Here is a 16,606-nt window from a genome sequence, read left to right as displayed (position 1 = left end):
CGAGGACTGAATCAGACTGCTTCTATTCAACCTGTAACCTAAGCACGGTTTTTACATTTTTAAATAGTGGGAGGAGGGGCGATTAAAAGGACATTGCTTGACATATGAAAATGATCTAAAATTCAGATTTCCAAGCCCATAAATGGAATGCTATCAGATCACAGCCATCCTCATTCGTTTACATACCGTTTCTGGCCCTTTTCCCACCCCTACAGCAGAGTTGAGTAGTTGTAACAAAGACCATGTGACCGCAAAGCCTAAAATATTTACTACGTGGCCATTTGCAAAAAGGTTTGCTGATCTCAGCTCCAACGGATAACTTCCACCTTCGCCCCTGATGCTGCCCTGCGAAGTCACATACTCTTCGAATCCTTTCTCACTGAGTCGTTCTCCAATAACCACCATGATTAGCTCCTTGGCTCCAAATTCTGACTTTATAAAAAGCCCACAGGACCGGGGCACCTGGGTGGCTCAGTCAATAAACCGTCTGACTCTTGATTTTGACCCAGTTCATGATCTCGGGGTCCTGGGATGGAGCCCCGTGTGTCAGGCTCCGAGTTGCAGTGGGGCGTCTGCCCAAGGAGTCTCTCTCCTTCTCCCTCAGCCCCTCTCCCTGCTCGCTCTCTCTCTCTCTAAAATAAATAAATAAATCTTTAAAAAGACAAAGCCCAGCATGTGCGCAAGCCCTGAGATCTGACCCAACAGCAACCAAAGCACCAGCAGAAGATGCTTCCACATGCAAGTTGGTACGGCCACTCTGGAAAACAGTGTGGAGGTCCCTTAAAAAGTTAAAAATTGAGCTACCCTATGACCCAGCCATTGCGCTACTGGGTATTTACCCCAAAGATACAGACGTAGTGAAGAGAAGGGCCATATGCACCCCAATGTTCATAGCAGCATTGTCCACAATAGCTAAATCATGGAAGGAGCCGAGATGCCCTTCAACAGATGACTGGATTAAGAAGTTGTGGTCCATATATACAATGGAACATTACTCAGCTATCAGAAAGAACGAATTCTCAACATTTGCTGCAACATGGACGGCACTGGAGGAGATAATGCTAATTGAAATAAGTCAAGCAGAGAAAGACAATTATCATATGATTTCTCTCATCTATGGAACATAAGAACTAGGAAGATCAGTAGGGGAAGAAAGGGATAAAGGGGGGTAATCAGAAGGGGGAATAAAGCATGAGACACTATGGACTATGAGAAACAAACTGAGGGCTTCAGAGGGGACGGGGGTGGGGGAATGGGATAGACCGGTGATGGGTAGTAAGGAGGGCACGTATTGCATGGTGCACTGGGTGTTATACGCAACTGATGAATCATCGAACTTTACATTGGAAACCGGGGATGTACTGTATGGTGACTAACATAATATAATAAAAAAACATTAAAAAAAAAAGAAGATGCTTCCACAAAACACAATGCAGTCACAAACCATCACGAGGGAACAGGACGGGTTTCTCTGAACACGCTGTAAAATTGTCCGTTCTTCTCCTGGAATGTTTACTGTGCCCTCAGGTTAGTTCTTGCTTAAAAACCAACCAACTTGAGAGTCCTCTTCTGTTTTCAAGGCACTAGAGTATTTTTTAAGTTTCAACATTTAAGGCTGTTGTTGGAAATGTATCAACAGAAAATAATTAGGGTGCTAATGAGCTGATAAGAAAGTTTAACTGTCAAACGTGATGGAAGATGAATTTTCCTACCTCTGAACTTTCAGTAGGCTATCTCCTCCAGATAGAATATCTTTCCTCCTATCTTCTTTGTAGCTACCTCTCCTTACCAGACTGAAAGCTCCCTGAATATGAAAACCATATTAGAATCAAGAATTGCACCATGCCGACCATCTTACCCAAAATGGGCATTTGAGAAATACATGGAAGAAGAAAGAAATCGAGAGGGCTTTCTAATACCCAGTCAATAAGTATGGTATTGATCAAGATACACTGACTTTATCTGCTCATTGCCTTAGATTTTAAGTGACTATTTCTCTGTCTGCAAAAGCAGTAACTATTTTTGACAGACAAGTTCAAAACCCACCAGTATGAATGTGTACTTTTAGAAATAGGGTGAATACCTTATAGTTGTGAGAAATTGTTTCTTATAGAATGCTGTTCAAGAAAAGGTGTGAGGTTCCTTCTGGGTCTGTCGAATGTTAATCGTTTATGATACACTGTGGTTCAGAGCTCCGCAATAGGAGTCACTTCAGGCAGTAAATATACATTTCCTGTCAAAACATATCAAATGGGTAAGACTTCAATTTATTGGAGAATGCGTTGTAACTAACTTCAATATTGGCAATTTGGAGAACTCTCTGATGGCTTTTAACAGCCTTGGCAGTTTTCTCTTCACGTCTTGCTCCCAAACCGCAGAGTATCTCTGTTTGGACCCTCCCCAGAAATGGCCGTCAGTATCTCTCCATGTCACATGAGTCCCTACGGTTCCAAATATATAGCGTCACATCCCTTTTCCCATCACTCAGGTTCTCCAGAACTAAAGCTATGTCTACACATAACTTGAAAGAGCATTCTGGATTTACAAACTATAAATCTTTCTACCATGTGGTGAACGCATTAAGAGTTGGGGGCTAACCTTCTGCTTGTATCATTTCAGTTCACTGCCTATAACAATGATGTACAAATCTAAGGCTTCAACACAAAGCGATTTGCTCTTTTACAAAAATTAAGTCCAGTGGTACACAGGCCAAGGCGGGTACTTGAGCGCTACACAATCATCAAGGCCTCCCACTGCTTCCTTCCGTTCTGCCTTCTTCCCACCGGCCTATCATCCTCAAGGTAACCTCACAGATCAAGATGGCTGCTGGAGAACCAACTATCACATCACATTCCAGGACTTTAGAGATCCACAAAGGGCTCCACTATCGATATTAGGAAGACTCCACAGAAATACCATCTGACATTTCTACATGTATCTCACGCGGCCAGCCTAGTGCCAGAGAGGCTGTGAAAGAGTCAGGATTCTGTATAGCACATGCCTCACTAGAAATCAGAGTGTTAGGAAAGAAAGGGGAAAATGGATATTATGTAGGCAACTAGCATCTCTTCCACAACCCTGTATTGTATGTATACACTCTGTAAAGGTGAACGATCAATGATTAAGTCAATGAAAGAAAGGTTAGATTATCCAATATGGTGCCTTTCATCACCTCAGGGAACATTTCGGAAGACTCGGATTGGTCAGTGTTGCATAATTCCTCATCATGTTAACATAATAACAGATTTCAGATGTAAACAGTATCTCCACTGCCCTTACTATGAGACTAAGGTGTTGCATGGTTTGAATTTTCAGGTTTTGTCTTCTATGAAATTTAATTATAAAACCGTGTATGTTTCTAGCTCACCCAAACCCAAGAGCAAGATCACAGCCTTCCGCCCCTGTGTGTCAGTGTGGAAAGATGGGAAGCTCAGGGAAGCAATGGCATTCACCGAGGATCAGAAGGAAAAGTAGAAGCCCAGACTTGGAATTCAACACCTCTGCGTTTTCACACCAATGCCCAGCCTTACGGAAGATCACTACGGCTTGGCAGAGGCAATGTGGCTTTTGGCAGAACTTCAGGAATAATGACAGGGTGCATTTATACACTAACCTGCAGTTTTCAAAGCATTTCCACCTAGTCAGCAATTGGAAACACCCACCGATGCTTTATAGGAGGCCAGACTGCTGTTGCTCTGAGTAGGTAAGAGATTTATGTACTTGAGGTAACGTTCGAGATTTAAGGACTGAGAAGGAGCCAGCCAACAAAGAAAAGGAAACAAACAGGATGCACATTCGAAGGAAAGGAACATCAAGTATGGGGTCGTGGAAGAAGGAGCAAGTTTAGGCATTCTAGGAAATGAGAGATGCCCAAGGTGGTTATAGGGAGAATAAGCAAGGGGAAGAGGTGTCAGATGACATCAGAAAATCAAGACTACAGGGGCATCTGCGTGGCTCAGTCGTTAAGCATCTGCCTTCGGCCCAGGGCGTGATCCCAGGGTCCTGGGATCGAGCCCCACATCGGGCTTCCCGCTCTGCTGGGAGCCTGCTTCTTCCTCTCCCGCTCCCCCTGCTTGTGTTCCCTCTCGCGCTGGCTGTCTCTCTCTCTGTCAAATAAATAAATTAAAATCTTTAAAAAAAAAAAAAAAAAGGAAAAAAGAAAGAAAAGAAAATCAAGCCCCCAGCAACTGTCACCCTTTGGCCCTACCTCTATACAACTGCTACTTTTCCTACAACCAAATGCATTTTCTTTCTTTCTTTTTTTTTAAGGAGGCTCCACGCCCAACGTGGGGCTTGAACTCAGAACTCTGAGATCAGGAGTTGCACGTCCTACTGACTGAGCCAGCCAGGCTCCCCAGCCAAATGCATTTTCAACGTGAGAATCTTATCTATCTTCTGTCTGTCTCCACCCCCATTCCATCTCCTACAATTATCTTCCAAGAAAAGAAAGGGAAGGTATTTTTAATAGCAAGACATGCTATTAATTTTAAAATATATATGAAATTTCAGAATTATAAAACTCCATTTGCTTTCAGAGCAAATTTTCCACAGACTTCCTTTGACCAGCGCTTTCAAATTATATCTCAGTGTGTATATTTTTTCAAAGAAGATGCACCCACAAATACACAGGGCCCTATTTCTTATCTATCTAGAATAAACCTATATAATATCCCTCTGCAATAACAGAATTCCAAACCCCTGCCACAGTATTTACACCTAGTAGGCCCTCAATTTCACAGGCTCCTTTGGCCTATAGCTTAAAAGGTCTAGTGTTTCTAACAGTTAGAGAGAGAAAATTTTTTTTTAATATCTTGGCATCCATCAACCAGCCTTTTCAAGGGCAAGAGAACTACAGCGCCCAAGGAGCTGTCTGAGGTGCTTGAGGTTAATGGCTGTATTTACATAGCCATCAATTCACTTTACAAAGAACTGCCCCAGTAGAATGACGGGGCTCCCATCACACAGCCCAGCCAGGGCAGAGCAGACAGGAGTCTGAACCAGGGAAGGAAAACACCTGCTAAATCTTAACAACTCCGTCCTGTTTTCAGTAGATTATTCATCTCTCTATTTTCACTGAAAGAGTCTTGGGCGTCTTTCTGAACATAACAGACTACATTTCCATCTCCTGATGAGTCACTTACTAAAACATTTCGGGAGTAAAGTAAAATAGTAGACTGGACCTCCTCTGACAGACTTTACCGTCCCCCTGCACTGTCCAAAGTGGCAGCCACTACACACAAGGGGCTATTTAAATCTAGAGCTTAATTAATTTAAAATAAATAAAATTTAAAATTCAGTTCCTTGGTCATAACGGCCACATTTCAAGTGTTCGACAGTCCCATGTGGCCCAGCGGCTTCTGATAATGGATGACACAGGCTTTAGAATTTTCTCCCCCATGGCAGAAAGTTCTATTGGAACTCGTAAGATTTTTTACCTATTATGTCCAAAGCCTGATGAGTTCTGGAGTTACATATCTTAATTCTGAGAGAACATAATAATGAAAGAGACTTTCTGCCATCCTGCATTTTCCAGATGCATTCTGAAGCAACCTAACACTATAAAACACATCCTCTAGGGACACCTGGGTGGCTCAGTCAGTTAAGTGTCTGCCTTCAGCTCAGGTCATGATCCCAGGGTCTTGGGATCAAGTCCTGCATCGGGGTCCCGGCTCAGTGGGGAGCCTGCTTCTCCCTCTCTCTCTGCTCCCCCCCTGCTTGTGCTCTGTGTCAAATAAATAAATAAAATCTTAAAAAATAATTTAAAAATAAAAATAAAACACATCATCTAATGAGGCTCTTCTGGGTAGACTTCAAAAAAAAACACTAGTAAATGGCTACAAAACTACATGTAATTATGAGAGGGCTTTAAACAGTAAACACTGCACCTCAGTGTAAGGTATAAATTTGTTTAAAAATGTTCTCATAGGAAAGGGAACCCTCGGGGCCCCTGGGTGGCTCAGTCAGGCATCGGACTCTTGATTTCAGGTCAGGTCATGACCTCAAGGCCCCGAGATCAAGCTGAGTTGTGTTCAACACCCAGCACGAAGTCTGCTTCTCCCTCTCCTTCCTCTTTCCCCTGATCTTATACACATGCTCCCCCCTCCTTTCTCTCTAAAATAAATAATTAAATAAAATCCTTAAAAGAGATGTGGGGAACCCCTCGTGGACTGTTGGCGGGAATGTAAATTGGTGCAGCTACTATGGAAAAGAGTAGGAGCACAATAGGTGAAGGAGATTAAGAGGTACAAACTTCCAATTACAAAATAAATAAGTCCCAGGGATGAAAAGTTCAGTTCGGGGAGTACAGCCAATAACATTGTAATAACTTTGTATTGACAGATGTTAACTACACTTAACCATGGTGAGCATTTTGTAATGTGTATAACTGTTGAATCACTACGGTGTACACCTGAAACTAATATAACATTGTATGTCAACTATACCTACAAAAAAAAAGAATGTTCTCATACTCCTCTCTGTAACAGAGAAAAAAGGAAAAATCTGAGTATCCACCTGTAGGGAACAACTTAATAAAACGTAGTACATTCCTAACAAGAGTTAGGCAATTACAGAAATGGACAAGAGCTGTGTATGGTCAACATGATACGACTCCAGGTTAAAGGTAAGCAAACAGGGCAAATTATTGAACCTGATGTATCGTAAATTGTGTGAGAAAATTCACACAACACTGCATATTTAGTAAACATACATAATTTAAATAACACAAATAGAAGTTTAATATGTTTTGATGTTTCCACATTATACTTTGAAACAAACGTAAAATGACAGAGCTGCTTCTGACTTCTGTTGATCAGTGAGCACTGACAAATGAACTTCAAATGGTTAAAGAAAGTCTACCAGCACATCATCAGTCCATTCTCCCTCCTCATGTCGGGGTTTCTTTGAGACATAATGTATTTCCAATATGTGCAGAATCATATTAGCCCAACTCTTAATAGTATCTGGGGAGAGGTTTAGAGATGGGTTGGAGGGGTCGTTAAAGGGGATCTTTACTGTTAATCATACTGCAGTTTTACCTTTATTTTTTTACCACTTGCATGTTACCAGTGGGGCCTCCACAAGGTCGCTGGATGCTGTGATCCCATATTATCACTGGGGGCGTCACTGTCCAGAGAATACAATAGCCGCTGTAATAGCACTGACCCGCCATTCCCAGCCAGCAGAGCATCCTATCCACACGTTCTAGGCTTGACAGTAAATAAAATGCCATGCTTTTTTTTTTTTAAGTGGATATTTGTTCTTAAAAAAAAAATTAGATTAGGGCAAGTTGGTTGTTTGGACGCTTCTGCTGTTTTGTCTTCCATGTCAACTAGCTTCTGTCGTGCCCCAGTCTGCCGCTCAACCTGGAAGCCTCATCTTCTACATGTCTGGAGTTGAGAACTCAGGGGGACAAAGGGCATGTGGCAGGCAGCCAGGGAGGAGAGCTGTAGGATTTTGACAGTTGGGCAAAGATAACCAAAGTGAAACCTGCCAAAGGGACAACAGTGACGGATGAGTCCCAAGGAAATGTTAGTACAAACCTAGTCATACGCAACAGCCACGGCCTTCGAGAGAGCACCATGGTTCTGCAAACCAGCCATGTAATTAAAACACAGCTCTGGAGACAGAGGAGGTTAAGTGACTCTGACCCAGCCCAGCCACTCTTCTTGGTGGCTGCCAAGGCTACCTTTCCTGCCCACACCCACACATTTCTATAAGTCAGACTATCTCAAAAAATTCTCACAAAACCACCATTTAAAAAAAATGAATAAAGATTTTAAAAATCAAGTTCTTCAAAATTTGTTTTTCATTCAGAAGAGACTCTGGGTTGCAAACTTCAAGTTCTTGCTAATAGTGCAAGACAAAGTAAAATCCACTGAAAGTTTTTCATTTTAGCAAACACAGATGATCATTTATTCCTCTAAGTGGTAAGAGAGCACACCAAGCCAGGCATCTGTGCAAAAACTTTCCGTACCCCCTCAAGCCCTATAACTCTGTCTGCAACTCCATCTCCCGGTCCTAACTAAATCTTCAATTATTCCCAGGACGGATGAAATCTTAAATCCACATCAGCTTTTAACATCTGCTGAGTCTTAACTATACAGGAACCAAAACGAAATTCCTGCGTGTCACCTGCCCAGAGGATTACAATTTAAATCAGACCCTAAGTATATGAAAATAGAAGTCACATTTTTTTCCTGATCATTACAGACATCAGCCAGATGACAGAAGTAGGTGATATGCTGGTTACGCGCTATGTACAGCCAAACCGCCTCAACATCCATTTAAACAACTATAGGATTCTTATTCTAAAAGTTCTCAACTGCAGAAAAGACACCTTACACTCTGAAAGAAACTTGCGGGCATTATCAAAATCGGTTTCTCATATAGACCACTGATTCAAACAACATCTCAGTGTTTGGACTCCGTGATTTATTTTTGTTTTTGGACTTTGTATTTTGTATTTGTATTTTGGACTCAGTGATTTAAATTGATCTTCAGAATTATACTGTTCAGACAAACGTAACCAGCGTATTACAAAACAAGAAACTCACAACCTCATCAAAACAACCTTGTTGTATGAAAATGTCCCTCCTAGAATTTTTTAACTCTGAAAGATGAACTGTAAAAAGAAGTGTGACGCATAGGCTTGACCCCATCAGTGCTCTGGAGGAGCTCGTCAAAAATGCAACTTCTCAGGCTCTATCCTAGACTTACTGAACCAGTAGCTCTGAGAGTGAGCCCTGGGAATCTGTGCTTTAACAATACCCTCCAGATGGTTCTTATGCTCCAGTCTAAGTGAAAATAGGAAGAACTGTAGGAGAAAAAAAGGAACCCCTGCACAATGTTGGTGGTAATGCAAACTGGTACAGCTACTATGGAAAACAGTATTGAGGTTCCTCAAAAAATTAAAAATACAAATATCATTCAGTCCAGTAATTCTACAACAGAGTATTTACCCAAAGAAAACAAAAACACTAATTCAAAAATAATATGCACCCCTATGTTTCATGTTTATTGCAGCATTACTTACAATAGCCAAGATATGAAGCAACCCAAGGGTCCATCAATAGGTGAATAAAGATCTGTGTGTGTATATAAAATGGAATATTACTCAGCCATAAAAAAGAATGAGCTCTTGTCATTTGTGACAACATGGATGGACCTAGAGGGTATTATGCTAAGTGAAGTAAGTTAGACAAAGACAAATACCATATAATTTCTCTTATATGTGGAATCAGAAAAACAAAACAGAAACAAAGTAACATAAAACAGAAACAATACAGAGAACAAACTGATGGTTGCCAGAGGGGAGAGGGCTTGGGGGGATGGGCAAAATGGGTGAAGGGGAGCGGGAGATACAGGCTTCCAGTTATGTAATGAGTAAGTCAGGGGCATAAAAGATACAGCGTAGGGAATACGTCAATGCTATTGTAATGGTGTTGTAGGGTGACAGAGGGCAGCTACACTTGGGGTGAGTACAGCATAATGTATAGACTTGTCCAATCACCAACTACATTTCAATAAAAAGCATTGTAATAAAACTGGAATTGGGACACCAGCATACCAACCAAGACTGATAACATGAAATAGATTTTTTAAATCCAGAACATTCAGAGGACAAAACAAATTTGCAATCGTCAGAAACCCTATATTCATCTCTCCTCATTACTGACTTCTGAGTAAATGAGGACTTGGCAACTTGTATAAGGATATAGTCAACTGCTTGTAAGTTCGGCTCTATTTATGCTGTGGTTCAGAAGTATTTGCACATCAAACCAGAAACTGAGTTTACACTTGGGATCATGAGTCTTTTGTAAATGTGAAGAGAGTAAATTTGGAATCAAATGTCTTGAAGAAACAGAGTTTTCTAGGAATTCTGCCAGTCTTTTTTCTCAGGGTGACCTTAACTTTCAGACTTGAGGAGTATTTTCCTTCTCTGATTAATACTTGCATAGGATGATTAGTGCACTTTGTTCGAGTGTATATCAGGACAGGCTGCTGTTTCCCCTGCTATCGGGAACACTGGAGCCGGCTGCTCTGTCCTAAAGGGTAACCCAATATGCTAGGCCAGTATCAACAGCCAAGCTTACTGGTACTCCCCTCCCCCTACTCACCCACGAAGGACGTGGGGCTGATGTGTTCCAAACATCTCCATTTTCCTTTTAAATAACACAGAAACCTTGCAAATGAGCTACACACATCTGACTTAGGATTCCCAGGAGGACCCCCTTAGCTACAGACTTATTTCTAGGCTTTAGAATCAAATTAGAATACCCTATCAGACACCTATTTGTGCAAACGTTAATTTCAAGTGTATTTAAATGCCTTAGCGTCTTGCTTTTGCTCATCACATCAAGCAGAGCCGCTTCCACTGTGTAATCACAATAATGAATAAACATGGGGTGCTTATAAAGGACTCGGCAACCACAAAACTGATCAATTGTTAATTCTATAAAGTGACTCAACGTGCCTTCTTTTGCAATAAGTCCATTAAGCTGTGTTTTTGGTGGGAAAGATGCCCATGTCCTCTGCCTACTGTCTCTGTAAAATAAAAAGGCAATCATCACTCAGATCCTACCTGAGGCTTATTTTGATCTCGATTATTTCTTTGTACTGTCTACACCCACCGCTACCCCCCACCTCCAATGAGAAGCAAACATGGGCATGGCATTCTAAAAACCATGAGCTGCACGGTTCTTAATCGCCAGAGGATCTGAGGCAGCACTAATATTAACAGCCAAAATAACCACGTGTCTATTTACCGGCCTCTTATTATTTTGACCAAATACCAATGTCACAATGAGTGTGGCCCACGGGAGCTCCATGTCTTAATCAAATTCCTTAGGATGGCAGGATGAGGACTTCCAGAGCTTCTCCTCACAATAACACATTTGTTATTTATCTCTTATTCCCCCACCACACGTGCGCCGTGCACATGAGGCACTCGGTGGCTCTTTCTTGAACTAGAAGAATGAATGATCAAGTAAGAGCTTTGGCTCTGGGTTCAAACTGCCTGGGTTCAAACTGTGGTTCCTGCCACAGCCACCAGTGTGGCTCCGTCCAACGTCCTTCACTTTCCTGGTGTACAGAAAGGGGACAATGGCTCTGCCTTATAAGGCTTGGGGGAGGACTAAATGAGATAGTGCATAAAAATGTTTAGGGCAGTAAAATGATACAGCCTCTATGGAAAACTGTACGATGGGTCCTCAAAAAATTAAGAATGGAATTACCATATGATCCAGCAATTGCATTTCTGAGCACACACCCAAAAGAATTGAAAGCAGAGACGCAAGAAGATATCTGTACACCCACGTGCCTGGGAGCATTATTCGCAGTAGCCAAAAGGTAGCAGCAGCCCACCTCCATCGGTGAATGGATGAACAAAATGGGATTTACACATGCAAAGGAATGTTTCCCGGCTTTAAAAGGGAATGAAATTCCGATACACATTGCAACATGGATGAACCTTGAAGACACTATGTGAAGTGAAATAAGCCAGTCTCAAAAGGACAAATATTGTATGATTCTCCTTCAGTGAGGTACCTGAAACAGTTAAATTCTTAGAGATAGAAAAAGAATTAACTGCTAGGAGCTGAGAGGAGGGGGGATAGGGAAGCTGCTGTTTAATGGGCACAGAGTTTCAGTTTTACAGGACGAACAGAGTTCTGGGGATGGATGGTGGCGACGGCTACACAACAGTGTGAACACTTAATGCCACCGGACTACGCACTTAAAAAGGGTTAAATAGCAGGGTGCCCAGCTGGCTCAGTCGATAGAGCATATGACCCTTGATCTTGAGGTTGTGAGTTCAAGCCCCATGCTGGGCGTAAAGATGACTTAAAAATAAAATCTTCATAAAAATTTTTTAAAAATGGTTAAGAGGTGCCTGGATGGCTCAGATGGTTAAGTGTCTGCCTTCGGCTCAGGTCATGATCCTGGGGTCCTGGGGATGGAGCCCCACATCAGGCTCCCAGCTCATCGGGGAGTCAGCTTCTCCCTCTCCCTCTGCCTCCCCCCTGCTCATGCTATCTGTCTCAAATGAAGAAATAAAATCCTTTTTTTTAAAAAAAAAAAGGGTTAAGTAGATAAATGTATGTTGTCTGTATTCTAGTGCAATTTTTTAGAACACTTAGCATAGGGATGTCTGGGTGGCACGGCCGGTTGAACAACTGACTCTTGGTTTTGGCTCAGGTCATGATCTCAGGGTCAGGAGACTGGGCCCCAGGTCAGGCTCACTGCTCAGCAGGGAGTCTGCTTGAGGATTCCCTCTCCCGCTCCCTCTTCCCCTCCCCCCACATGCTCTTCCTCTCTCAGTTAAATAAATAAATCTTTAAAAAATAAAAAGCAAATAAAACAGCACAGTACCCAGCAACATCCTTATTCAGCAAATGATAGCTATTGTAGCTACTATGATTTTTTGAAAGGCTAACAAAGCAAATATTTAACCAGCATTCCCTAATGTGAAAATGGTAAATACCTGCAGAAAACTTTAATGAAAGAGACATTTGCTATCTAACGTCCAATTCCATTTAAATGCTGCCTTGCCTACTCCCACCTACCGCTATGCCCACTGGTACTACATGGCCTTATTGGGGATGTTTAAATGTTAACCAGCTCATTCCCCAAATCTGCCCAGCTGAGGCGAGTGGAAATTCAGCACACAAGCATACCAGGGGACAGACTCCCAGCCATCCCCCAGCTTGCTGAATGGAGCTCCGTGCTCCTGAGCAGATCCAGTGGTCTGCAAAGAGCAGGACAGCGTGCGGAGAACATTCGAGTTTTATCCTGGGAGGACTGGACCCATGGTAACCAATTTTACGGCTCTTTTGATTTGTGTCCGTGGATGTGTGCATGCATGTGCGTGCGTACATGTGTGTGTGCGTGTGTTGAGAACAAATTAATCCAAAAATATAGATGAAGAAAGCTGTGTCTCGGATGTGAAGCCGGGTTGCATAATCAGTTCTGAAAGCAGAGAAAAGGTAACAGATGTTTACATTACAATCTGGATGCTTCTGGAAGAGCTGCCAAATGATTTAAATAGTAACGGAAATTGCAGGCCCCCGTGAATTGTTGCCCCACTGATATATGCAGAGAATTTACCCCAATAATGTAGTTTGGGATGGCCTTAATTAAACGCCCCCACTGTATAAAATATTTCTGGCTTTCAAACTACTTAAAATCTTAAACTGGACACCAATAATAAAAAATCGAACTGAAGGATGTATTCTGGCACTGACATTATGAAACTCGCTGTCTTTGGCAAAGAGGAATGCATTATAAAGAAACTCAAAATTGCTTTTTAACTTCGGGTGTTTTTATGACCAGTAGGAAGATGCATTTTTAAATAGAAAAACATACAGCCATGAAAAAGAAGGACCTAGAGCTCTCTTCACCGAATTGTCATCCTTCCCAGAACGGCTCCAGAGTGCCTCTGAGTCTCATATGAACTCAGGTAAAGGGCCACCACCCCATAGGAAGTCTTCATAATCGAGGGGATTTCACCTGACCACATGGATGTCGTCCGGATGACGCCAGACTCCTTTCCCAGCCATGGGTGCACCAAAGGCCTCCCCGTGGCCCTTTGCCCAGTAAACAAAGCAGTCCAGATTTTACGATATATGACCCCATTTATCTAAAATGATTTGGTCTCAACGTCTCTCTGTGGACAAAGGCAGAAGGGGGGAATTGGAAATATATGTATTGAAATATGAAAAGGTATTATTAGCTCGAAGGCAGAACTGGGTTCTTCACTTTCCTTTTTATACTCTTTACAGTGTTTGAATTTTCTACCCCACACATGTATTATCTTTATAAATTAAAGAAATGAAAAAGAAAAGACATCTTCAAAACAGAAGCTTAGAGTTATGAAAAGAATCCTAGTGTATGCATTAGAGACCTCAGTTCCTTGCCAAAAATAGGGAGCTGGGGACACTGGATAAGCCATTTCACGGGTCTGGGCCCCAAAAGTCACCCTAGATCAGTGTTTCTTCCCCTGCCTTATGCCTTATCGGAAGTTTAACAGCACCCCTGGCCTCTACACACTACAATCTAATTCCCACGCTGTAACAACCAAAAATGTCTCCAGATGTTGGCAAAGGTCCCCTACAGAGCAGAACTGCCCCCAGTTGAGAATCACTGCCCTAGATGGTCTGTAAGTTTCTTCCTTGCTGGAAACCTTCTTTGATTATTAGAAGCCCTGTGTCTAGAGTCTGAGTTTTCGGCCCAGTGATGCAGAGGGAAGTACCGATGGCAGACCAAAGTCTCATCAGTATTCTCATGATTCATTAGGCAAAAGATGAAATAAAATTGAATAAAATAAAGAACTAAAACTGAGAATTTTCAGAGAAAACTCTGGGACATGTGGCATAGATATGAAACAGAGAATTCAAGCAGATGCAATCCTCCTTTAAAAACTAATAATAACTCCGGCTGTGGACAGTTCCACCTTTAGTAAAAACAAGTGAAATGCTGCAGAAATGTTCAATTGCTTTCTAGTTTGAAATCAACTTACAGCAAAAAACAAACAAGCAAACAATCAAAAAAACCCACATAGGTTATTTTTTCTGCAATGCCATATTTTTCTTTAAAAAAAAAAAAAGCCTAGTGTTTTCTCTTTATAAGAAATACAAGGGCATTTTTCTAAAAGAGTTGTTTTATTCTTCTCCCTAATAGTACTACAAACAGTCTTATGAACGGAGACAAATTAGTAACATCTTTATTATCTATCTTTCTAAATATAGGAAGCATCTTATTTTTATTTGCTATTTTTTAACATTTTCTTAACAAGAACTCCCTAATATCTGACACCACCATACTTTTGAATTAAAATTATCTACGCTCATGCTAATGACTTGCTGCTATAAGATCTTGACATCTTTTGAACTGAAAAGAGTGACCAAAAAAGATTCAACATGGTTTTAGGTTCATGACTCCTTGGACATCGGTAGTTCATTCATAGAGAGAAAGCCCATTTATTAACCATGTTAATGTTTCATTAACATCAACATTCTACACCTGACACACACTAGCTGTTCAACAAAGGCAGGGCACCGTTATCATTACTCTCAACCATGCCAGAAAATAGAGTTTTATTCCAAATTACCAGTTTGGTTTTACAGCAACTGAAAAGCACAAAGTATGAAAGAGGAGACGATCACACAATAAATTAATATTCTGAGCTCTCAAACCTTACATCACGCCTTATCTTCATTTTAACATTTGTGTCTTTCCATGTGCTCAAATAGGGCCAAATTAAGTCACTGGATCCCATCCTTTTCCACTGCCACCACCCCTTTAAGTGTCTCTTCTGTGATTGCAGAGACTAGGACAGCTACTAGCAAGCGGCCCAAGCTAGCTGGTGCATACAGTTGTCAAATCCCTGAGCTGGGTTCAACCAGCCTAATATTCTAACACACTGATCCCTGATAGTGAGAGAGGTCCTACTCTGCAGAGACAGCTGAAATGAGGCGTCCTTCCACCATCCCAACACCACCCTGCAGGCCTTTATCAGAAAAGCCAGGAAAGGGCACTGGGCTAGAAGTTAGGATCCCAGTTCTTTTTACACCGTAGTGCATTTAAGTCCTAACACCTTCTACCCTTAGTCTTTTAGAATACTGAACTCCTGATGTACTCTCCAGATTTAAAATTCTGTGAGCCTTTGAGTCTTTCTTTAAACCAGATTATGTAATTAAACTTGTTTTAAAAAAAAAACACAAACACAAGAGCCCTGTTCACTGACTTTATGGAAGAAAATGAATTTAGCTGGGTTAGTAGCTACAAAACACAGAGAGTTCTCTTTTGTTTTTCCAACAGATATCAAATAGATGGGGAGCCAAAGTTAATTTTATCTTGTTGTGGGGGGGAGGATGCCAGAGATCATGAACTGAGTGGGCTATGATTACAAAGTGTAACTCAAGCCTATGTCTGTAAGTAAGGACTGCTAGGAAGGAGCTTTTTCTAATAATGTTTTCAAAACAAATAGCTATGAAGTGATTAAGGGGGTCAAGATCCCTCCGCCACTCCCTTTGTGGACGTCTTTTTCCTCCTGCCTGTCCCTCACCCTCAATCCTATATATCTCTAACAAATTAGGAGAAAGTCCACTGTGTGACCTCCCGGTCCTCTGTGATTGGCTCTAGGACTTGAAGTCGTTCCGCTAATCTTAGCAGATTTACTTATTCAACACCTGATGAAATGCTCACGTGTATACAAATGAATCCATCATCTCGATGTTCCGTCTATCTTGAGGAAAAAAAAAAACCCAATAGTCCATTTACTATGATGTCTCTCCATATTTGTAAAGAAATAGAGCCAAAATGTAGTGCAAAAAACTCCCAAAGAAGAAGGCATAAGGGGGGGAAACATACTTCTGCAAATTCTAAAGAGATCTATAAACTGCAATCTGAGAATTTTATTAAGCTAAGCTTCTTAGCATAGAAATCCCCAAAACTCTCCAACTGGGCAGCTAAGTGAGAGTTGGAAAGAGCCAAAATGACTCCCCTCTTTCTCTTATTCATCACAGGCAATATAGAAACCCTTGCTCAATATGATAATGTGACTCTTGTCAATGCATGTTCAAATCAGATAGAGGATTGGCTGGTGATG

General features: G+C 41.6%; 1 protein-coding gene across 1 annotated transcript in view; it reads right to left on the bottom strand.

Moving 5' to 3' along the window:
• TAFA4 (TAFA chemokine like family member 4) overlaps nt 1-405 on the bottom strand; it is a 151,080-nt gene extending 150,675 nt beyond the window's left edge. Inside the window, exon 1 of the mRNA XM_087866693.1 lies at nt 187-405. Coding sequence (XP_087722819.1) covers nt 187-405 — 219 coding nt within the window. The remainder of the gene's footprint in view (nt 1-186) is intronic.
• Nucleotides 406-16,606: the final 16,201 nt, after the last annotated feature.

Source organism: Ursus americanus, chromosome 14 (assembly GCF_024610735.1).
Source record: "Ursus americanus isolate L20-20 chromosome 14, mUrsAme1.1.p, whole genome shotgun sequence".
Classification (NCBI taxonomy): Eukaryota; Metazoa; Chordata; class Mammalia; order Carnivora; family Ursidae; genus Ursus; species Ursus americanus.
This window is presented reverse-complemented; position numbering and strand designations above follow the sequence as displayed.